The 25,610-nt window shown below is 42.5% G+C and overlaps 1 protein-coding gene across 1 annotated transcript in view; it reads right to left on the reverse strand.

Annotated features, from left to right (window-relative positions):
* Nucleotides 1-22,239, reverse strand: part of VAT1L (vesicle amine transport 1 like) — a 56,272-nt gene extending 34,033 nt beyond the window's left edge. The window contains exons 1-4 of the mRNA XM_027893549.1: nt 21,908-22,239; nt 16,674-16,803; nt 12,740-12,955; nt 2,314-2,456 (exon numbers count right to left, since the gene is read on the reverse strand). Coding sequence (XP_027749350.1) covers nt 2,314-2,456; nt 12,740-12,955; nt 16,674-16,803; nt 21,908-22,137 — 719 coding nt within the window. The 5' untranslated portion in view covers nt 22,138-22,239. The remainder of the gene's footprint in view (nt 1-2,313; nt 2,457-12,739; nt 12,956-16,673; nt 16,804-21,907) is intronic.
* Nucleotides 22,240-25,610: the final 3,371 nt, after the last annotated feature.

A 25,610-nucleotide genomic window follows, 5' to 3' on the forward strand; every position in this document is an offset into this window, starting at 1 on the left:
ATAACACCAGCATTTTCCAGGTACTTTAGAAAGGATTCTGAGGCTGAGATTTGGACTACACAAAAACTTTATGCTCATCAAAAGACATTTCCAGCTCATTCAGGGGTGGAATGCAGGTTTGTCAGGCTAGCTAATCTCTTAGGGTCAGAAGAGTGGGAAACCACCTTGTTCCTCCTTTTTGAGGGCTTTCAGTAAAATTATGTTATAAAAAAACAGGTGATAGATATAAAGTTCATTTTTGAGTGAATGCAAATGTAAGAGAATGTTATCTCTTTTTCAATTAATATTATAGAGTAAAGGTACATTTTTCTTATACACATATTCTGATATTTTTCTTATACACATATTCTGATACTTTTCTGATTTTTTAAGGAAATAGATCTTATCCCAGTATTCAGACAAACTGACTGCAAAGTTATTTAGAGAGCCTTGTATTTCAGACTTTATATCAAATAGATGTCAGCAAAGAGTTTAAGTCACCAAGAGCTAGAAATCCTCAGGCCATATTAAAGAAAGAAGAAAATGTTTATACTGTTTCAAAAAACAGTTGGTTTGCATACTTATAACTTTCCAACAACTTTCTGAATGCAATGTCAATATGATGCTAATTAAAAAAAAAAAAAAAAAAGCCCAAATTTCCTGATTTAGGGAAAAGAGCCAGAGCTTTATGGCACCAGAGCAAACAACTACACCACTCCCTCGCTGCCTCTGCTGAAGGACAGTTTGTTGTAACAGCGATCCCAGTACTACTACTGTACTTTTATTAAAAATATTTTCATTTTCACTTTGAAAATGCACAGATCTGAGCAACAAATCAGAGAAGTGGCATATTCTACAGGTTGTCACTCCTGTCTCGCAATCAGGACTATTTACTGTGCTAATATTACACAACTCTCTACCAGGAAAGAAGCACCAACCAGCTTGCTGCACTTAATGTTTTGCCTTTTGTAGCCACTGGTTCTCTGCCTCACTGGCCCATTGCAAAGTGAAAGGGTATGTGAAAATGCAAGACCACCAAAAGGGATTTTAACAGGCTTAACAGAGCAGAATTCCACCCACCCCTTGGTAGCCAGGTCTTTTGATTTCAGCAGTTGTAATCTGTTACAAAGTCAGGGGTGGTGTCAGGGAACTGTCCCAAAAAGAACTGCCCTGCTGAAGGGCAGAAGCAGCCCCAGGTTGGTTATCTGCAATCAAAGTTATCAGAACCTAAAGGGACTTTATCCACTTCCTAAGCACTAATTTCTATCATATCTGCTCCCCCACCACACACCCAGATCAAATCTTGTGCTGCCTCAGCCAAGAGGCAGGATTGAGGTTGGTGCTGAGCTCTGATCAGTGTTTGCAAGTGTTCTCTCTTGGTTGTTTGTCAGGTGGGGATTGCTAGAACTCAGCCTTCATCTCAGTACAGCAATTCTCCAGAGGCACAAAACACTCAGGTTATGTGTACTTCCCCAAGAGAAAGGTTATCAAAAGGCTGAAAAAACATGCTACAGTTCTTCTGAGCTCTAAGGAAACGGTAGAGGTGTCATCTGCTCGACAAATCCTATCTTTTTGGGGGTGAAAATTCCCATATGGAAATTTTTTTCTGCAATATAAAACGTCCTTTGTGATGGATAATTTCAAACATTCTCTTCAGCCCTTGGGAGTGCTCCAGAAACAGCAGCAGGACACCCTGATTTCTCCTGCAACACCAGCTCAGACAGAAGTTCTGCCACCTGCATCAACATCAAGATCTAAAAACAGTCAGACAAATTGGAAAACAAAGTATTTGAAAGCACATAAACAGAAACACACATGATGGCTTCAAAAGGCAACAGGATGATTTTAATCAGAATGCAAACAAACAAAATCTAAGGATCTGAAACTAAAGCACACATCATGTGCTCCAGTATCAATCCCTGGCAGAGGATAAAAACCCAGGCAGATGGAAACACAGCAGAGAACTCCAAAACCTGGATACCTTACAAATCCACTGAAAACATCTTATTTGGTGCATTGCAGTGAGCAAGTATAGATGCAAATGAAGGCAAAGCACATCCTTTTGTTAGGACTTTTAGTATTTTTCACATGATTTACTTTGCTCACAACAGATGTCCAAGTAGAAACATGGACTAAAAAAGCTTATGTTGCTTATAAAAAAATAGGGATATGCTTGCTCTCTTGTCCCTAGTGGCCAGATGGAATATCTGGAATAAACTACAGCTCCCAAAATCACAAAATGTAATCTCTTCCCATAAATATGATCAGCCTGGTGCCTTTCGTAGTATTTTGCCAGATAATACACAGACCTTACTCAGGAAAATACAAGATTACCTTTTTACTTCTTGAACATAGTCTGCATTTCTGTCAAACAGGTGAGTTACTGAGTTTTTGATTGCTTCATGTTTGAAAGATGAAGCTGTTCCAAAAACAGTAACATTGGGAATGGTTGAACAGAGCTGAGCAACAGCTTGACCCTGCAAACACATTATTATGTTAGTTCACTGACATGGAAATTGGTTGACAGACTTTGCAGCTGCCAATTCACTCATGACACAGCAAAAACCGAGACCAAACATGTGCAAGGACTTCCCAAACTAGTTTCTTCCCAGTAAAATGCAGTTCAGCCACAGGAAAGAGACACTTAAATCACAAAGATACTCTGAAGACAAAGCAACTGCAGGGATAAAAGTCATTTAACGTATTACAAAAAAGGAATTGGAAAATATTTTCTTACGGTTTCAGGAGGAGACAGCAAGTTGCTATAAGAAATGCTGCATAGTAAAACCAGGTTACCTGGGTTACCTGTTGTTAATAACAATAATTATTACTGATTATTCAAAATGCAGGAATAGCCTCAAGTCCCACCAACAGGTCTGCTTAGGCCAGTGCCTCTGCCTCAAAACTGATCACCAGCAAAGGGACTAAAATGGCCTAGAGCACATCTAAGAAAATCTTTCTCCTGGCATATCCCTCCTGGTCTGGCCAGGAACCTGCTGGGCTCCAGCAGATGCTACATCAGCATATGTGTTGGACTTGTGGCGTTGGAGAATTTGTGCAATCAAACATCTGTACCTCGAGTTTCCAGCTTTGGGCTCTGCATTTTAACCTTCTAATTTCATGAGGCTGAGAGGAGAAGGGGAGGAAGCACTGCCTAACAGCTGAGCCACCTAGATTTCAAAACCAGATCGCAACAGGTCATCTTTATAGAGCCCCTGGTTTTGTTTTACTGTTTACACTAACAGTAGGAAGACAGACTTTTGGTAGCCACATCCTATCTCTTCTTGTAACCCCATTATTGCCCTGGAGCTTGCACGGTTACATGGATATACCCAGAAGGGAAAAAAAAATGGCACTGTCATTCTGAAAACAATGTCTGATGGAATTCATCAGATTCTTACTTATATTTACAGTCAAAAGATTGTAATTTGCAAACTACATGCATGACTAATAAAATCACCCACGGATAAACACATTTCTGTGCACTCCCAGCAGAAACACTGATTATTATTTGTACATACCGGTAATTAGACTTGGGTTTTTATTTACTGTAGAATAATTAGCTAACCCTGAACACCCTGGGGGCCTTGGCATCCTCACACATTCTGCTGAATGTAACTGCTAGTGACAATCCTCCAAGCTGAACATCACAAGAGAGGACAGCATTATTCATACGTGGTGGCATCCAGGAGTTTCTGACTGGTTTCCTGGCTTAGTCACGAAACACATACACAGCAGGGCACAGCCTAAGTGATCCTTCAGACAGGTACCAACAGCCACAGGGAAGAGAGCAAGAGAAGGGATCCATTCTCTTTCCTATTTTATAGATGAGGAATGGAATACCACAGCAGTTTTGTCCAACAGCTCAGAGAAACTTAGAGCAGGACCCATGATTCCTGGCATGGTAACCCAACACCAAACTAAAATGCCCTTTTCTTTTTAAAATCATCCACTGTTTTCCTGGTTTGCAATCCCTAATCTCTTAAAAATCATAGGAAAATCAATTCCTAAGGGGCCTCATCTCACAACATGTCTTTGGGGAGAAGAAAATGTTTCACTCTTTTCATACTTCATTTCTCTATTACTTACCATGTCGTTCTAAATCCCTCCCAGATTTTAGCCTCCACAATTAACGTAACACAAAATTACAGGAAAAAAAAATGGATTTTGTATATGTCCTTTTCTTGGTCATTTTCACCAGCAATTCTGTTTTCCCACTTTTTTGGTCATTTTCACTAGCAATTCTGTTTTCCCACTTTCTGTGTCTCCCAGAAACCCATCACCCACAGTGATTTAGATAAATCAGTATTTTATAATGCATGGTAGTTGAATGAAATTCTGACATTATTGATCTATTCCCTAATTAGTTTTCTGCATTTTCAATCTATCTTGGGGAGATGAGGAATAATGAATACATCCTGAATCAAAACCACTGAATGTTTAAAAGGTCAAATATTCAAGAAGAAAGCACGCTGATTTTTATCCTGCAGAAGACGATTAACATTTAACAAACTGACAGTCAGATGAATAGGAGAGAGGCACAAAAACCCCAGGACGTGAATAACCCATTTTCCTCCTGACTCCAACTCGTTAGTCCACCTCTCCCTCCCCCCCTAGAGATAAGCTTATCTAAAATCCCAGATCAGAATACTTTCCAGCTTTCTGTAGATATTTGAAGTCTAAAACTGACTCATATGACCAGTACTTTTATAATTGGATGAACAACATCACTGAAGTATTTTGAGGCACTTCCACAAAACATCCTTCTGCAGCTTTCTGAAGACCTGAATTTGACGTCGACTTGTACTTATTTTTGTGCAAAGTATTCTTAGTGGTTGTATCTCAGAAATCTATGAATAAAGGCTGATACCAGACTTTTCATGCTTTCCCCACCAAAACAGGAGAACTGAACTCAACCTATGAACTCAAACACCTCCCTCACTTCTGTGGAATTCAACTAAGCTCCAAAAGAGCACTGTGGCTATGCAAGTCACTGTTAAGTCTCCTTTCTAATCCCTTGAATCATGTAGCTGCCTCTGGATTAGCCGCTGGTGTTTAGAGGGTTATACATTTTAATTGCAAGCCTGTGAGCCCCTTGTGTTCACAATGTCCCCCGTTCACAAATGAAGCACAAAGGGTTTTGCTGCTGGAAGGAAGAGCATCCTCTTCCCAGGCCTGTGGAGTGGTAGGAAAGGTATCCACGCTGTCCCCCTTCCCACTCCCACCAGGAAGCACCCTTTGATCACAGGGGCACACTAGCCTTGTCCTACCTCTTGGATCCTAAAACTGCTTTGTGGGAGACAAAGACAAGAGGGATTTCTGTGTCTTCCCTGCCCGGAAAAAAACCACATCACTCTGCTTCCAGCTTGTGGAGACCTCAGGGATTTGGGAGCAGGAACTGTGTTATCAGGAATAGTGTATGAACTCTAAAACCTTCCAAGAAGGTGCTTAATTCCGTAAGTGTGGTTTGGAAAATTAAAACATCCTTCACACATCTAATTTTTCATAAACCATGCAAATTTCTACATGCAAGTACTGACTAGATTGTTGCTTCCTGAACACAGGAAAATGAGTGAGTTTTAATGGCAAAAAATAATTATCACTTGGACAATTAATTTTACCTTTAATGGAATTTAGCAGCCTTTGGGAAAATAAAATAAAATCAATCAATTACTGAAGGGATAGATATGGTTATAAAATATTTCCTTAAAGAGGAATGAATCTCCTTTAAAATATTAATATATTTTATATTCTACTTATCATAGAGTCGTTACGATTGGAAAAGACCTTTAAGATCGAGTCCAACCACCAACCCCAGCACCACCACCACATTCACCATTAAACCACGTCCTCAAGTGCCACCTCCATATTTTTTGAACACTTCCAGCGATGCAGAACATCACAGGGTGAATCTCCAAAGAAATCAATAGCTTGGATTACAGCATTCTGTGGAAATGAAGCATGTCTCCTACTGCTGGATGTGTTTCTCTAGCTTCACAGTCTGTTTGATGGACTCCTTTTCAAGGTATCCTGTCAGTCTATAAAATCAGTATGTTGAACCTAATCTGCACATACAATTTCTATGAATTATTATAAATTTATATCCTTACAGTAGTTTCAGATCCTCTAAAAAAAAACCAAAACAAACAAACAAAACCCACAAAAATGAGATTTCTTTACATTCTATTGCATTAAAACTCAACTCCAAACCTGCAGGAGTGGAAACTTCTCATACCGAGATAATCACATAAAAGAAGGGAAAAGTAGATTTCTAGGAAGCAAAATTAGACTGTTCTGTGCATTTTAACAATTTCAAAGTTAAAAAAAAAAAGGTATTGATATTTAAAAGTCAATATAGAAAGCATGAATAGAAGAAAATTTACAAATCTAATTAGCACTAACTTAATGCTGGATAAATATAAATAAGGTGTAGAATCTATAGTAGATTTCCAAAAGGGTCTGACCTAATGCCACCAGCCAGACCTCAGCCTGACATGCAAGCTGCACTGAATTACAGCAGGTATAGGGCAGAATACTTTCAAGAAGGCATCTTTTTTGCTATTATGTAAATTGAGGTCAGATTTATAGCAGAAAAGCATAAACCACATAAAAGACATCACCCTGCAAAACTACATCTATTAGAAGCAATAGCATCAGTAAAAAATTACCATTTCTATAGTTCTGCAGTCCAAAGGTGCTACAGCATTTTTAAAAATAGCACTCAGACCTGATCTTGCATGAGAAACTTGTCTGGAACTGAACGTGAGGAGAATCCCCATTTCCAAAATGCTTTAATTCCACACAACCATACCTGAAGGTGGTGTGAAGTACACAAACACAGTTAGCAAACTGCAAGAGAAAACACCCACTGGTCTCCTGGCATCAAGGAAAACTTTTCTCCGGTGTTGGGTGAAGTCTCATACACAGCACTTCATCTCCTGAAGGTGTCATTTTCCCAATTACAGCAAAGGAAACGGGAAACCGAACACTAGGGGGAACGCTGCAGAGTGCACAAACTGAAATGTGATTCTTGGACAAGCCTAAGGCAGCATCTGCTACACTCCGGGCACCACAGTAAGTTTCGGGGTAGAAGGAGGGGAAGAGTCACCACCAGATCATGATTTGTTCTACCCTCAAAATATCTTCTGCAACAATTAGCAGGGTGTGTTTTCCTACTCCTTTGTAGGTAGGGCTGGATCTGCATGTGCCATAAACCCTCTGCAGTTCAGTGGAGCTACAGCAGCACACCTCAGCTGAGCCTCGCCCAGAGGACACACACTCTCCTTGGGAAGGCAGAACAGCCAAGGAAGGGTTAAGCACTGTCTGTGACCTGACTCAGCAGGTGACTCAGGGAAAGGACAAGTCCTCTGGGGAGTTCAGGGCTTCGAGAGGCAAACTGAAAGGCCTTCAAAGACTGCAGCTTGCTTTGGTCAGGGAAATTGCTTTTCGGGTATGGCTCACTGGGCTTTTGTGTTTGATTAACAGATTATGCTCTGAGGCAGTGTCTGGAAATAACCTCGGCCCTGGCACTGGGGCTCTCCTGCGCTGCTGAGGGAGCACATCCATGGCTTTGGAGGCATCCAGCAGCACAGGACAGCTCAGCTCAGCCTCCTCATACCCTGGCTTCAAGTGAGAGAGCTTGGTACTTAAAGCAGCCTAGGCTTGGTTACACACAGCTCTGTGTGAGCTGATTTATTCCCTTCCTCGGCTGCCGGAGAAGAAACAAGAGGAAAGCACTTTATCAAATGCTATGAACTGCTAGTACGAAAAATAGCAAGTGTAGTCCTGGGAGGTATCAGGTAAAGGTGTCAGCAAAGTGGGCTGTATTAATGCTGTTGCACAGTGTGCTGGCCAGGACCATCACAGGAGTGGAGTAAATCCTAATTATTCCCATTCAAGGAGTTCTGACTCGAACACAAGAGTGCTATTTAATGTGCTGCTACCTGCTAAGTGCCGACAGAGCAGTCTACCCATAAATTGTTTAGAAGGATCAGGAATGCTGTGAGATCTATTTTAAAAGGCTCTGGCTTTCATACCAGCTTAGTGCTGCTTTTTGCTGCCAACCAGCTCAGAGCCAGCAAACACATCTGCCTGGTGCAGTGGCTGTAGGATGACCCAGGAAACAGACATTTAGCCTTACAAAAAAGGGGTATGAGCAAACAAATCTGCTTTTAGCCTGGAAAAATACAGGCTCTGCAGGAGAGATTTGATTGTGAGCTTGTTGTAGCCACAAAAACATATGTATCCTAACCAAAAGATCTGAAAGAAGTGCCCCAAGAGAGGGTACAGTAGCTAATTTTAATTCATTGACAACATCAGCAGAAGAACAAATGTACATTAACTGGAATAAAGGCTTGAAATTGAGAAAGTTTTCTCACCACTTGAGGTATTTTTTTCAAGGAGAAATTTAATCATTCTCTTGAAAGAGCTCTTATATGCTGCCTGTGACAGCAGGTGACTAGATTTACTAAGAAATGCCAGATCTTTGTCAGGTAAAATATCACCACTTCAGTGCTTCAGTTTGGAACACATCCTCAAATATTTGCAATTTGTGCAGGGGAGACACAATAAAAAAAGAGGGTTCCTGCCAAGCAGTAACCAGTCCTGCCAGGATGGCCTAAATCTGTTGCCAAGTCAGATTTACCCTTCAAATTCAAACAAGAGAACTGCATCTGTAACTTACTCTTGCTTGCACTTCCTCTGCTGCTGAGCCTGAAAGGGAAGGTCAGATCACAGCTTCAGGATTGCAATCGATGCTCCTGCGTGAAAGGCAGCTTATTTTTAGCATCTGCCAGATCAAAATGCTACAGAATTGGCTAATAATTCTGCCTTGCTGAGGGGCTAAGTGATGAAACTGAAGTGTTTACAAAAGCTTGGTAAATAACCAAGACTTTGTGCTCCAAATATCCAGAATAGGAAAAACACAGAGAACAAACAAATAAGCAATTGGACGTAATGGCTCTCTCTTACAAATCTAAACCTCTGAAAGAATTAATTTTACAGGTAGATATCATAGAGACTGGATTTATTAAAGCTCGAAGGGAAAAGCCTAAGGATTTTCCCCCCCCCTTTTTTTTTTTTTATACAGAAGTCCTGCATTTATACTAATTCAACTAATCCAGGATATGGTTTACAAGTTCACATTAATAATTTTAAGAGCAACTTTATAATCTCATCCAAGCCTGTGCTGTGACTTGCACTGAATGCATTGAGAATCTTCATTTTAAAGAACTAATTGTTTCATGCAGCAGGCCAGTCCCAGCAGGGTGCTCACTACTGCTCAGTTTTCTCAGGGTATTTGCTTCAGTTGCCACTTTCCTTCACTTGAAATAAAGATGTGGGAGCGTACTTGGGAAGGGAGCTACTCTACCACTGTCTTACAGTCATTTCAAACATTATTTACAGCACTTTACAGTTAAGATGTTCTTGCCAAACTCATTATTCTGAGCAGTGATTTTTACGTACCAAGTTTAGTCTTAGCTGCTTTCTCCCTTTTTCAGCAACCAGTTCAGAGGGACACTCAGACACTTCTGCAGCTTCAAGCATTTCAAATCTATTTGTATTAGGCAATTACATTTTTTTGTTAATTATCAAACTGCCCTGCTACTCCATTTCACAGTTTAAGCAGAAGCCCTGAGTATTCTGCCAGGCTGAAAGGGAATGTGTGACAACCTGGTTAGATCTTGGTCAGCAGCAGCTTGAGCAATGGTTACAGAATGATTTGTAAGGTATTCATCTCTTCTCAAAGCCTCAGTGAATCATGGAAGCAACTGTACCTTTGTACCATGCTTTCCAAGAAGGCTCCTGAAACTTCTTCATCCCACTTCACTGCTCAGGTTGAGAGCTGAGTCAGTCTCTCTTAACTGTCCTTGTCTCATGGGGTAAAACACGCCAGGAAAACCAAAGAAGCCCCTTTCCAAACAATCAAAATCAACAAGCCAGTCCCAGGAAAACCAAATGGAATGCCTCCTTTCAACCCCCACTTTTAAGCACTGCAGCAGGTCTTCCTCTTCTAAGGGAAGGTGACAACACAGCAACTGTGTCCGTGTTTGAGTGTCCACTTCTCTCCTGGTTCGGGGAGACAGGGCCTTCCCTACAACAGCCATGTCTCATTCCATGGCCAGGGAAGATGGCATGATGCCCTGACCCTTCTGCTGAGCGGGTGGCAGGGAGGGCACTCATTTGGGATGGGGAACAGGATGCAAGTCTAACACAGAGACAGGTGTGTGAGACTTTTTTCAAGACAAGTTATCTTGGTACATTTCCTTTTTCTCGACATCATCTTCTGATGTCCCCTGGAACTTCTGGAATAAATAAACTGACTTATCTAAAGCATCCTGTCAGACATTAAAGGATACTGTTCCCTACTAATCACACTCCAGGCACAGATGGAAAGACAATTGCTATAGTTACCTCACTACCAAAAATATCTATAAACAAAATAAGGGCACATAAATAAACTGAGATAATACAAAAGAGTAAAGGTCCTAGAGAATTTTCACTGACTAAATTTACTGAAAAAGCTGCAGGATCCTCCTAAAGGGGACTGGGGAGCCAGAACAAAGAACCTCACAAACATTTTAGAAGCAACAAGTTCTTTTTCATAAACTGCTTGAAGCAGCTAAAATAATGATCTTGCATAATGAGGAAGGAACAATTAGAAACTTCTAGTCCCACAGGCAGCCTATTGTCTCATTAAAGTGTTCTGGAATTTCTCTGACATTTAGAAACAAACTGGACAGATTTCCCACTTGCAGAAGGTGGGAAAGGGCCTTCTATCTATTAAAGCAACAGCACAAAAAATAACCTCTTCCTATAGCAATTTCAGTATCAGTTTTCTGTTCATTAACAAAGAGCTTTGTGCAAATGATTTGTTGGATTGAGGTTGTTAAATTTTTCACAGGATTAACAGACAGATTATTAGAGTAAGACAGATCCCACTGAAATCTTCATGTCTGTTTAGCAGAAAAAAAAAGAATTCCATGTACCTCCAGAGTGATTTTTTTTACCTGTAAAGCAATGGAAAAATTTCTTGCCAATTCTAGCTCTGCATGCTCTTCCCTTCCACGGAACAAGGGGCTGTGTGAGGCACTCTGCCCTGGGACAGTGAGCACCACCCTGGCTTGCAGCTCACCCAGCCCTGTCTCCCTCTTCCATACACTGCCCCTGGATCCTACACAGCCCTTGATCGGTTCCTGGGCATCTTGGCTGTTCTTCCTGCATGTCTGGTCTTTCCCTTGGAAACTCTGCTTTATTTAACTACTCGGCAAGTGATGGATCTGATTTCCTCCTGTTCTCCTGGCAGCCGAGCAGGACTCGTCCTTCCTTCAGCTTCTCTCAGAGAAGGAGGTTCTGAGCAGCCACAGCAGAGGACCAGCCAAAAAAGCTGCTCATCGAGTACCTGGGATAAGAGAGGAAGCCAGCAGCTCCCTCCAGGAGCACAGAGGTTGGGCACTGTGTGAGCACAGAGCATTAACAGCCCTTCAGGAAGAGAAGGAAGAAATAACAGGGGCGAGTGAGGTCAGAAAGAGAAAGAAATGAAGAAACTTAGCAAGGATGCTTCATCTTAAAAGGAAGAAGAGTTCATTTTCTCCAGATACACATAAAAAATGTGCAAGGATTGCTTTGGGGCTAATTCTGTGTGCTCATCCTCAACCTGTGTAGCACCAGTTGGGCAAACGGCCTTAGAGCTACAGCTGAGCCTTCGATTCCTGCAGAATATTCCCCTGAATGTGTGGCCTCGTGTTGCTTTAATGGTGCTGAATTCCACACGAAGAGATTTAATATTAAAGAACAATAGCCAGCCATAACACTCTGGGTTGTGCTGTGCCAAAGCATAATACGATTATAAATTCCATTCATTTACAGGAGTATTCCAATAGGACCGTTTACTGCCAGAAGGATTATTGCTAGTTAAAAATACTTTGTACAGGGAACTCATGAATTTTATTCCTGTGATTACAGCCTTCATTTATAGGAGAACATGAAAGAAGGTCTAAGGACACAGAATTAGGGAGAAAGCGTTTGGGGCTGCCCACCAGGCCTCAGTAGACAACAAAATATTAATTTAGCATAAATAAGGCATAACAGGAACACTGAAGATGTACTCTGATTTGAAAGGCTGGTCTCTGCTAACGTTCTCAGGGCGTAAAATCTGTCTTATGAAAAAGAACTGAGTAATTTCAAATGTAAGTTTGTACTCCTGTCAGTATCTTAATACTCTGCACAAACTTAAACATTTTCCTACAAGATAGTTCAAGGAACTGGTAACACAAATTGCTGACTCTATTTTATTGTGTGCCCTGGTATTCCCCCGAATTCATCCTGGTGTCACTTTGCCTGTGCCACACAATGCCTCCTTAGGAATGATCCACCACTGACTCCAATTCAGCATTTGTACCTCATACATGAGAACTTGTCACTGATTTCAACCCTTCTACTACACAGAAGTGTGTAAGTTCAGCAGAGCAATGTTTGAGACAACATTTGCTCCTTGATTGCTGACAACCAATTAGGTTTGTTTTTTTTTTTTGGCGAGGTGTTTGAGTCATGACATTTTTATTTCATCAAGAGCTCCTGACAACCATTCACATCAGCATTTCGACGGGAAAACAGATGCAGTTTCTCCCACTGCAAGCCCTCACACACAGGGATGTCTGATATCAAATCAACAGCAGGTTCTGGCTCATTTCAGGAATCGAGATGGATCAAACTGCTTTGGTTACTCGGTGACAGGAAAGTAAGAAAATTTCCAACTTACCACCCCACCTCCTGCTGAGTGAACCAGCACAGACATGCCTTCCCTCAGGTTAGCAACCTCAAAGAGCATCATGTAGGCAGTTACAAAGTTCATGGGAAATGCAGCAGCTTCAGAAAAACTCATGTCATCTGGGATCTTGTAGACAAATTCTACTGGGGTACAGACTACTTCAGCCCAGGCATTGTAGTTCACAAAAGCCATGACTCTGTCTCCAATCTGCAAACAAGGAAGAAAACAATGTTGAGAACATGAGTGCGATTGAGACTGTAGGGAGAAACTTGTAAGACCTGCAACGTTTCTGTTCAAGCTGTGGGTCACTCACTGGCTGACCGTGAAGAAAATGGCTCTCCACATCTTTGGCAAAACAGCAGTTAAACTGCTCGGCTTTGGGCTTTTACTAATCTTTTAATTTAACAAAAATAACCATCTTCTGCTAGCAGAGCTCCTAAATAAGAAATATAAACAATGAAAACAGCATTCTTACTAATAACTTGCTCAAAGAAAGAAAGAAACAAGGAGGTAAGGTTATAATTATATTGATGAGATGCATGGAATAAAGAAAATTATACCTAAGATAATTTTCACTTTGTTCTCTCAGTCCTCACACTAATTTAGAGCTACTTTCCTCTCGGTGGATTGAGCAAGGGAGGCCTTGTACTCTGGTAGATGGAGCAGAGGAAAGGATTCAGAAAGCACTCAGAAAATAACACCATCTGTATCCATTCTCTATTTTTATTATCTTATTAACTGATTCTACCAATACTTAGCCATGATTGTCATCTCTACAGCCATGCATCAGAGCACAATTTGATCCTGCAGCTTCAAACAAGCCCCCTTAAACATCAAAAATATACCTCTGGATTTTAAGGCACCTACAATCTACAAAGTGAATTTGACAGGATTTAAAGGGGGCAATGAAATATTATCTTTGAATGCAAAATTTCTCTACTCGGTTTCTTTGAAAAATACATAGTAGTGAAAGAGTAATGCACTGTAGAGAAATAAAGATTTTCTTTAAATATTAGATGTAGTGGGTTGTTCCTCAGAGCTTTCAGAGGTCCAGGCACATCAGGTTCATGTGTTTGCCTGTGGCCTTCATTGCAGTTTCAGGTTTTTATAACAGACATATTGACTCCCCATGAGTAGACAAGAATAACAACAAGGCAAGAGGAGCTCTGAGGCTTCTGCAGGGCTACAACCTTAAAGCAGAAATTGGGCTGCTGGGGCTATGAGGGAGAGCCACAGTGAGCAAACATTTGGGCAGTGTACATCAAAACATTCACAGGCACAACTCTCGCTCATTAATGACTTGTCAGCTGCAGCCCCTACACACCTCTTACCTTGCCTTAGATCCTTTGCCTTTCTAGAATACCCCAACAAAACCAGCATTCTTAACCATGGAAGGAGCTCTTCAATGGAGCCACAGTATAAGACAGGAATAGCAAACTTCAGGCCTTCATGTTTCAACTAAAACTAACAGCAGCTGCCCTTCTAACTTTGCTTACCTGCCTTTTACTCTCTTGCATTCTACTAATACCTCTAATGCTTTATAAACACTACAAATGTGAAATAAAGCACAACACTTTTGCCTTCAGGCAAATGTTTACAGCACAAGCACATTTTGGTCTCCCAAGTACTTGTCATCACTTCGGCTCTGGGATATCGCAGGTTTGCTAAAAGCTAAGGTGCTGCTGACAGCTCTGAAGGGGTTGTCTCTTTTAGAATGAGAATGCTGAAACAGAGCTGTCACTCCAATTTCACTGAGGTGCCTCCTCCTCTTCAAAAACATTCAAATTAACAACGCCTCAGTGGTAACCACTCCGTGGTTCCCTTCTGCACTTAGAGAAGTGTCTAAAATAGAAAGTCTGCTGGGATTAATTAGCGCAGATGTTGACCTGTATCCTTGCCATAAACCATAAATGATTACCAAAAAGAATGCTGAGAAGCCCCTCTTGGTGATTCCCAAAGGATTTCTTAGTAACAACAGACACCACATTTTACCATAAGTGCTACACAGAGCCCAGTCATCACATCAGATTAGACTTCAGTTCCTGAGAATCATCCCCACAACTGGAGAGAGATCAGGCCCAGTACAGCTGAGATGATCAGAAACCACATTTCTCTTTTCTCTTTTAATGGGCATTACACCATTATTCCACAAAAAGGACAGTAACTGGCTGGCAATATCTCAGGTAGTACAGACTAAGGGCTATAAGACACATTTTTACGGAGCATGAAATGTCCACAACTTTAAACAAGACTTGAGCTAGAGGAGCTCTACAACGGGAAAGAAGGTCAGAAGATATAGGGTGCTATCTTTGTCATTCCTGCCTTTGCTCTGGACAGAGGCAACAACATATGGCAAGGGGACACCAAGCATCTGGTGTGCTCCCGTTCTGTGCAAGAATTCCATAAAGAAACCAACAGAACATTCTTGCATCTTCCTCATGGCATGTTCTGCTGATGGATTCATACAGCAGTCACTCTGAGAGTCGACCCTTCTTCTGGATTGTTCAAACACTACCACGGCTTTGCAGATCACATGCAAATACCACAGCTTCCTTCAGTTACAGGGAGTACACCAGGGCACAGACATGTTCCACGGTCAGAACAAAGATGTAACTTTAAAAAAGAGACACATTATATTCAGTCAGGTGCCATGTTACTCAAACAAGCACCATATGCTGTAACCTCATGATGCCCTTTAAAAATAACAAGAACTTTTAAAATGAGAGTGCTGATCTAGAACAGAGACTTTCTATACTCCTTTCATAAAATATTCTTTGATACAGAGCTTAACTATACAACACAGATGCTAGAGTGGAACTACTGAGGCAGAAGAGTTTGTCAAACAGCAAAATTATTGTGCAGTTATTGCTTGTACTAAAATACATTGAAAGACTATGACTTGTTTCAAAGCAGAGATGGGGCAGGAGGGGAACAGAGAGAAATGTCCTCAGAAGACCTCATCACTGAGATACTACCTGGAACTAAACTGGCCATTATATTCATTCAACTGAGAAATTTTACAGCTTTTCTAGGAGAGCAAAATGTTATCTTTAAATGAAAATACCAGTATTTATTGCTACCTTCTTAAGATGTAATAAGAATTCAGAGAATGTGATTACTTGATGACATGACTGACTCTGTGAATACCTAAGATAGGACTGACATGTATTTTAACTCAGGTTTTATTTCCAAAATTTTCTACCTACTCAGGAAATAAAGTGCAAGACTGGAGAGAATACAGATGTTTACTATCAATAAAGGAACAGAAGGCAGGAAAAAAATGCTGTTTATATGTTATAAGAGATACAAAATAATCCATAAACAGTTATGAAAGCTTTATTATATAAATTAACTATTTGACATCATATTCTGTTAGGCGAAATAGATCCTTTTCCTGAGCAATCAGAACAAGTCCTACATCCACTATCAGGGTCCAAATTTAATCTGCTTCTCCTGAATGCACACGGTTGTAAGAAGTGATGCTTATTGTAGATGGGGTCCTTGCTAATTCAAGATCAAAAACTGGAACTATAATCAGCAGCAGGCTTTGAGGAAAAAAAGCAGTGATGACAGCAAACACAGCCAAGAAAAGAAACTTAACAAGTTAATTTAATTGCTTTCACTTTAGTAAAAGACATCAGTCATGCTTTCCAGTTCCTACTTAGCCATCAGGATACACATATGGCACAAGTGACTTTTCAGGAAGGATTTTAAGGAGACAACAGTGGCGGCTTCAGAAACTCATTCACGAGGTCACTCTCATGCTTGGGAAGCAGCAAGGAAAAACTGACCTTTCAAATCTCAACAGGGTGGTGAAGGCTCCTGTCACTGGCACAGCAGAAGGGACTAGGGACAACACAGTGAACTGGTGATTATTTATATGAGAGTTATATATCTCTCTACGAAAATAAAAAAAAAATATTACCTCAAATCCTTTCACGCTGTCTCCAAGAGCTTCTACGATTCCAGAACATTCAAACCCAGGAACAAGTGGCGTCTTGGGAGGGTTGTCGATATTCCCCTGTCGCACCATCAAATCAATAAAATTCAGACCACTGTAAGACACGGGAAAAATTAAAATCAAGACTACTGCCACAGATGAAAGAAGAGGAGGAGAACCTGAGCAAAGGGATGGGAAAGCCAAAAAACTTCAGGGCAGAATTAAAAAGCTCTGCAGGGACCCAGCAGACATTCCTACTCCCTGTACTCTGTGCCACAGGGGCCTTGGGCAGAGGGTGCAAATGCCAGGCAACCACATCTGCCATCAGCCCCAAGCTTACCACACTGTTTAGGAGTCACACAGGGCACTTAAAAATTCAATACAGTGAAATATTATAATTTATATAAATGCATTACTACCTGGCAAGTCAACCCAGGTCAATTTAAGAATAAACCCCCAAACCCCATGGTTTATAAATATTTTGGGCTAAGAGCTATGCCATGTAACTGTCCTAACTTCTGATGTGACCCCAGGAATGCATCTTGTGTTTGTCCCAGGCAGGAGTCCAAGCTCTGACATGAATTTATTAAGTACCACATAGCAGATAGGCTCTTGTTTTAAACCTGTTCCTTCCTGGATCACGTTTGTACAGTTCTGCAAAAGTTATTTAGGCCTTTGAAGTCCTCGGGTTTGTTGCTCAGAAAAAAAAATACAGGTCTTCCCCTGCAATCTCAGTTTTTGCAAAAATCTTAAAGCAACTTATGATTTATCTTTTGTATGCTATCCTATTTTATTAAGGAAAATTTTGTGGTTTTCTAGGCAGCCACAAAAAAAGGCACCACTTATCTACTATAATTATCTTTATTATAACCTATCTATAGTAGATAACTTATCTAGTAGATAAGTGCGTAGATTACTGGCCTTAATGCCATAGTTAAAACTTTAAAACTCCTAACTAGTTGGGATGTATCTCAGCATTAATCCATTACCCCCCAAAACACAGCTCTGTATTTGTTGTTCGCCAAACACACAGCCAGTCCTACTCACACATATGATCCCAGCAACTGCTTGGACACAGAACGTTACTGGTGTGCACAAGGATTTATTAGATGGAGCCTTAGATACTAATCAAGACATAAACAGATTGAACAGACCCATCAAATTAAAAGACAGAGTAGACACACAGCCTCAGCACAAAGACAGCACAGCATTCATGGGATGTAGGTCACTGGGGAGAGGGGGGGAAATCCCCCCAAATGTAAGCATTCATAATTGTGGTGGAGGGTTTAAGAGCAACCTGAACTCGTAACTTTCAACATGCTCAAACACCAAGCTCATAATATCAACCAGATGGAAGGTTAGTAAAGGTTTTCACACAGTTAAGTTGGAAGGTTTGAAATTATTTTGGAAAGGTCACCTCTTAACCACTGGCTAAGACCCCCTTCCTACACTGCTGCTGTAATGTTGATAATGAAAGAGAAATTCCAAACAGCAAAATGCCTGCAAGGCAGTCATCATCTGGGGGAGAGGACAAAAAAAAAAAAAAACCAGAAAAAAAAAAACCCAAAACACACCACAGACTCAGAACCAACACAGCATTGATGGTGGCAACCTCTGTCTGTGTATGTTAACTTCAGGCCTTTTGAATATGTGCAAAGGGATCCAGTGGCAAAAAGTGCACAGTCTCTTGCAGTTGTGGTTTTGATCCTAAGTCAAGAGCTGGATGCAAGTGAAGATAGGGAAGGATACTAATTACCACAGGGGCTCTGGAAGAACCTTTCTCTGACAGAGCAGGGATGTCTCTCTGAACTGCACAGGACTGGATTATCTGTGCACTGCTGGAGGCAAAGTTTATCAAATACGGAATTGTCCCTGAACCTGACTTTGTAAGTCTGCAATGCTTGACCTTAACACCAGTTTTGAGAATCTTGAATATTATTTTCCATACTTGTGGTTTAGCTTTGCTGCATTTTTATTTCCTTTTTTTTTTAAGTGTGGGAAGTCCTGTGGGAAGCAGCAATCAACTTGAGTTTGCCCAATACCTTCCACTGCAAAATCCCAAGTTATGCAGGGCACCCCTCACACTTTGGTTTGGAGAGGTGCTGCTTTTGATCTGTCTTTCTTATTTCACTGTAAAACTCCACTGAAATGAATTAGTGAAGTTAATGAAACGCCACAGAGCAAATAAGAGGACTACTGAGTTCTGCGTTCTTAAAATCCTTCCTCTTAACCCAGCCAGCAAACTGCCAAAAATCATTAAAAAACAAACAAACAAAACCCACAAAACCAAAACAACAACAAGAACAAAACAAAAACAAAAAAACAACACAACGAAAAGAGGTAAAAAAAAAAAAAGAAAAAAAATGGGAGGAAAAAAAAAAAGGAAAGGTTTAAAATTATCAGATCTCATGCTTTTTATCCAGGAACACCAATTACGATCAAGAGCAAAACTGATACAGCGTCCGCTACTCTGTTACACTGAGGATGCCTTTTAACTGCTCCAGTTTTTGTAAAGTGCTGTTACCTCACAGTTACAGAGTCAGAGGGTCACTTCTGCCTCATTCCTCATGACGCACATGTATAGCAGCACAAGGAAGGAATAATTATAAGAGAGAAAAGAAACACACAGGGAAGTAATTACAGGGCACCATTCCTTATTCACACCCCCATCTGAACTACTGCTTTGGTTTGTCTCATCACTTAAACAATACGTGTACTAATGTTCTGCTGCCTGCAAATTACAATACAAACAAATACAGCAATTTCAACGGCTTCATCATTATCAATCAAAAATTATTTCAGGAAATATACAAAGCTGTGACTCAGCTTGGACATCGATGGCTGTTCCATTTCTTAGTCACTGAATGAGGCTAACACATGACTCATCTCAGCTGACACATTTTCAACTGGATCATTGATATTCCAGACCTTCAAAGGAATTATTCATCTGGCTTAGTGCTGATAGCAACATATCCTCCATTGCTAGTACCATACTACAAAATGTGTACATACAACCTAACTGGTTTTCATCCCCAGGGAATTCAGAGACCACACAAAACTTGCACTTTTTACTGGCTTACACTATTTATCGTGCAACGTGCCCGCTGTTCTTAAAATAACGATTATTTTTCTCCATCAATCTGCTAAGAAAAATAATAATTATCTACAATGATGGTCAAATGCAAAGCTGATACAACTGAAAGCGTGATTTGTACCAAGCATTGATGACTGGAGCAGCCCATTTTCAGTGTGCTCAGCACTGCATCCATCACGCTGCCCTGGGCAAAGCCAACAGCTCTCTCACTCCGTCTGCCAGACTACAGCCCGAGTCCATCATCACCCCGATCAATCTCCTGCATTTACAGGCTCGGGTCAAGAAGACTGGCAAATTGATTTTGCCTTGCTTGGAAGCACCCTTTTGGTGACCTGGTCACATTTCGAGCCCCGTGGCCAACTCCAGTCAGGACAAGAAGCAGATGCTACGCAGCCTTCAGGCTCCCTCCGGCTCGAAGGGACGCTTCCCAAACACACGTGGCACTGTGCAACCCGGCAGCTAACCGGGAAGCACTGATGTCAAACAGCACGTGTGCAACTCACACAGCTCACTGCTGATGCTGCAGCCCTGGAGAGCAACGGCAGCTGCAGCAGAGCTGAATGTTTCTACTTCCCAGCCAGGTGTTCTTGTGCAGGTAACTTGCTTTCTGTGATACGCACACAGACTGCTCTGATGAAAGCAGAACTCATACAGATATTGGAGAGTGCTGTAAACCCCTCAGGCATTTAAAGGGATATGTCCCCATGCCCAGAACATTTTTAAGTTTTGCATGTTAACTTTTGTTAACCCAATGGCTGAAAAAAAATGCAGATCACTCAGCAAACAAGACAGACTGTTCTCAAATGGAATTACAGCCCTGCTTGATAGTAAAATGAGCTTCCCAGCAGCTACTGTGCTACCATTAGTTCTTACATTCACTCAGCACAGAATTTCTTGCTTTTCCCTCATGTGACTAGTAGAGAGGAAAAAAAAAAAGGTGCAAAAAATCTTAGTCCTTATTCAGATTGATGGATACCACCATTTTTTCATAAGCAACACCCTTGTGTGGGTAATACACAGGTCACAAACCTCAAGATCCCATTAAGTACAGGGTGAAAAGTGTCTGAAGACGTCAATGCACTCAGTTACATTATTCTACCAGCATATTCTGAGATCTGAGGCACATCCACTGGATACATCATTCAAAGGAAGCTTACTGCCCCACACCAGTAAAACCTTTAATGCGAGTTACTTCTAAAGTAAACAACTTGGCCTTCACCTTGGAATTTATTTTCCAGAAGCACCATGTTTTCACATAGCAGAAGAGGACAACAGAAGATATGTCCCTGCCTAGGCAAAATTAATTCAGTCTTTGGTACACATCAAGTTGTGTAATAAGATCCTAACGTTGCTTCTTTCACTTAAAAGAATTAATCCTACTCTCATGAAAGAACATGTGCACTAAGAACCAGTGATCTAGGAAAAACAGCAGTCTGCTGCGATTTTCTGGGAGTTTAAAAAAAAAAAAAAAAAGCCATCTAGGAAAGCTCGCTCAAGGATGCTGCCAGACCGCAGCCACTGGTTACCTGGGCACAGGGACTAACACTGGTAAGTTATCCCGAGCTCCAGCCACGCTGCCACACCAGCTCCGGAGAAAAAAGGAAGGTGATTGAAGTGATTCCCAGGAGAAAAACAACAGCCAGTGCCGGAAGGGAAAGGGGGACGGGTGCTGAGCAACACACACAAGCTGCCATCCACATTTCTCAGAGAAAACAAGCCCCTGAATGCAGTTGGCCGAGTTTTTTCCCATTTCTCCCAGCTAGTACCGTGAAATTCAACGACAATTTTTTCACCCTTCGCAGCTGCTGCTGAGCGCACACAGACCCCCGCCTGGACCAGGGCGGTCCGAGCTGAGCACCGACCCGGGGTGTGCCGGCTCCCCGGGAAGGGATGGGGAGCAGCGGGAGCGGGGCTCCCCCCGCGGGGAAGCCACAGGTGAGGGAAGCGGGAGCGACAGCCGGGCGGCTGCGGGGCTCGCCCCGCATCCTGCGAGCCCAAGGATGCCCCGCTGCAGGGCACGGACAGCACCGGGGAGACTCGGGACCCCCGCACCGCTCCCCGCCCGACCCCCCCGGCCCCGCCACCGCCCGCGGGGGGAAAGAGAGGGCGAGGGGCGATACTGGACCAGGCTTTGACGCGGATCTTCAGCTCGCCCTCCTGCGGCTCCGGCATGGCTTTCTTGGACACGCGGAGCTTGTTGAGCCCGCCGAAGGCGGACAGCACCACGGCTCGCATCTCCTTCGCGTCCCCGGCGCGCAGGCTGCCGGCCGCGCCGCCCTCGGCCGCCTCCTTGCCGCCCTCCTTCTCGATCATCTGCTCCGTCTCCTCGGCTCGCTGCGCTCCCTCCTTGGCCATGGCGGGGCTGCGGCGGCTCCCGCGGTGCGGGCGCGGAGCGGAGCGGAATGGCCGCGGATGGAGCGCCCGGGCCCGCCCGCCGCACTGCACCGGCTGCGCCGCCCCCGCGGGGCCGCCGGGCCGGGGGCAGCGCCCGCACCGCGCCCTGCGCCGAGACAGCCCCCGCCGCGCAGCCACGGAATCACAGGAGGGATGGGGCTGGGAGAGACCTCTGAGATCAGCGAGTCCAACCTGCCACCGAACACCGCCTTGTGAGCTGGACCGGAGCATTGAGTGCCGCGTCCAGTCTTTCGCAGACACCTCCACCCCCTCCCTGGGCAGTTCATTCCAGTGTCTAATCTCCCCTTCTGTGAAGAAATTCCTCCTAGGGTCCAACTTAAAATCTCCCCTGGCACAGCTTTAGTACATCCTCTCACCTGTTGCTTGTTACCTTGCCCGACCCACACCTGGCTATGCCCCTCTTGCAGGTAGTTGTAGAGAGCCATAAGATCATCCCTGAGCCTTCTCTTCTACAGGCTAAACAACCCCATTGTCCCCTTAGGCCAGGGCAGAGCCCCAAGCCACAGCATCGTGGATTAAGCCTCCACTCAAGGTGCCCAGGTCCTGAGCCTTGCTCCTTCCCCATTCTTTATCCTGGAGCTGTTCTTGGGGACAACCCAATGAACATTTAGCAGCAGAAAAACCAAACATGAGGCAGCTGCCTCACGACTGATTCATACACAGAAATACAAGCTTGAGACTCTGCTGTAATGCAGTTTTAAGCTTTTATAGTGAAGGTCTTTTCCTGGTGATCAGTGCCAGTCTCCGCTGTTCCTGTGGGGAGCTTCATCCTTTGGTGGGAGCACAGGACATAGGACACTCACCAGCTGCAGCTTCCAGGGACTGGCCTGGTTTGGAGCCCTGAGGAGGCTCAGGCATCAGCCATTTAGCTCCATGTTAATGATGGTCAGTGCCTGCAGACTCACCTGGGATAGGTGAGCGTGGATTTTGAGGGGTTGTTAGTTGTGGTTCCATGGATGTTGACAGAGTGCCTGTTGAGTTTGGTATTAGACCCCTGCATCAGTTTGTTGATGGCCTCATGGTTTGAGTAAATCTGCTTCTCACATGCCTAAAATGATATATTTATGGAGTTTCATAATTCATTGCACCATGCTGTGTGCATGGCAAGCGTTCCTGCAGACCTCTCTGTGGACACAGTTCTCCCTCCAAGCCCCCTGCACCGAGTTCTTATTAAGAAGTTTCAGGACCTCTCTGACTTCTGTTAGGGATTATCACCACCATCTCTTTAGGCTGTGAATTTGTAGTGACCTGAGTTCATCATTATTTCCTAATTTCAATATATATGCTTTTATTTCATCTTGGGTCATGTATTCACTGTTCAAGTACTAAAAGGAAGCAAAAAATTTGGAAATGTCTTAGCTATAGTGAGTAATGAGGTAAAACATTTTCATTCACATTAACAAAATGAGATAGTGGAGTAATGGGTAGAGTTTTCATATCCCTTTGTACTTTTTACGTAACACTTAAGGGTTTTTTTTTCTGTCTAGTCTCCGAAAAGTTTGCAGACAAAGTATTTTTAAAAGGCCATTTCTGAGAATTTGTCGTCTAAGCCTGTTGTAAGTGAAGCAGTAAACAGATACCTGTTAGGAGCAAAGGAGGAGTACTAGCCTCAGGGAAGCTTCACTAGCTTCATTATCTCAAGAAGTTCAAACAGATTTTATCAAAAGTGAAGTCTGATGCCTTAAACACCTCTTACCTTGTCCTTAAGATATGTTTTGGACAGAGATTCAGAACCAGCTCGTTAATACCATCAAGAATTTTCTGTGTGATGTATTACAGTGATGGCATCCACTTCATTCTAAGTAACTGTGTGGCTGGATCAAACAGTTTTACAGGTCAGGAACCTTTTTTCCTCCCTTGCTCCCCTGATAATACCATGAATATCCCTTCCCTGTTCCCTACACTTGGCTGACTCGGGGCTGTAACAGGGAATACAAAGTTCTGTCACTTTAGATCTGGCCATTTGAATGCATGACCAGGCGGGAAGCAGCTGAATAAAGAATAACACGCATTTGACTCCAGATGATTCACTCAGCTGGCATCTTGTTACAGTTCTAACTCGAATGAATGGTGAAGTGCAGAAGGACTGGGGAAAGTAAAACAGATAACATATGGCAACTAAGTGACATCCAGAAAGATGAAGAGATTGCGGGACAGCTCACTCGCGTCACTCTGGCAGTCTGGGACAGCCAAAGAAGTGAATCTGGACCTTCAGACTATATTTGTTTTGCAGTAGTTTGTGAGTCTTCTGATCAACCCTCCCCATAATGATTTAAAGCTATCTCTTGCTTTAAATTACCCTTGGTCCTGAACCAAAGATAATTTATCCTAAGTACCTTCGCCATGCACTGCCTGCAAGTCAAAATGCTGATGGATGGTTATGTCGTGGAAACACAATGTATGGTAGAGCCAGCACTTGCACAGGTCAGCTGTGGCAGCTGAGGTAACATGTAGCAGATATTTTTCCATGATCCTGACTCCATTAGTTTGATTTAATTCATAACCACTCCTCTAAGAATATTAGATGATGCAGTACAGAAGCTTACACTCAGATATAAAAGCAGGATTTATTCTGATGGTTGACTGTAAATTTAACCACTTCAGAAATAGGCTGTGGGATGGCCATTCATATCACTTAAGACCTCAGTAAAAGCAGTCCAGTGGCGGCTTTCCACTGACTTCAGCAGCCACTGACTTAGACCTGTAAAAGTGAAAACATAGGACTTGATTTGATGGGTAATGTAATAGTACAAGTAATGTAATAGTAATGGGCATGCTGTGAGAACCTAAACAAAAGGGAATCGAGAGTTCTTTTGTCACCATCTTTATCTGCTGGCCAGGTTGGCGATATCTGTTCCTTGTAATAGTGATTTTCAAAATGCTGTGCAGAATAGAAGGGGAATGGAACAGTGTACTTGTGCATAAATGCTGGCAGATGCAGTCAACATCTCCTCCTGATTCAGGCCCTTTATTTTCAGAACATAATCATTTGTTCTGCAAAAGAACATGGATTTTATATATATATATATATATACACCCCTATATATGACTGTATCAGGGACAAATTGAGCGTTCAGGCCTGACTTTCATGGAGGGGAGCTGGCATTTAGAATAAATCTAACAGCAGTATCACCATACTTTTGGAATAAGTTACCAGAAGAAATGGAAGTTGCTACTGGAAACACAGACCGTGTGGAAGGGCCATCAAAAGGGAGATGAAGTAGATGAAGTAAATGGAAGGTTTGATGCTGTGGAGATGGAAACAAACCAAACCAAACAACCCTTAAACCTTTGTGCAAAAGAACTTTTTTGTGCTGCTTCTAAAAGAACTATTCCACACTACTCATTATGTACTTTATATCACTATTTTTTGAAGAACAATGAGGTTTGTGTTCAAGAAGGACTTGATGTCA

This window comes from Empidonax traillii, unplaced genomic scaffold (assembly GCF_003031625.1).
Source record: "Empidonax traillii isolate 1590-97213 ecotype Southwest subspecies unplaced genomic scaffold, ASM303162v1 scaffold395:size559319, whole genome shotgun sequence".
Classification (NCBI taxonomy): Eukaryota; Metazoa; Chordata; class Aves; order Passeriformes; family Tyrannidae; genus Empidonax; species Empidonax traillii.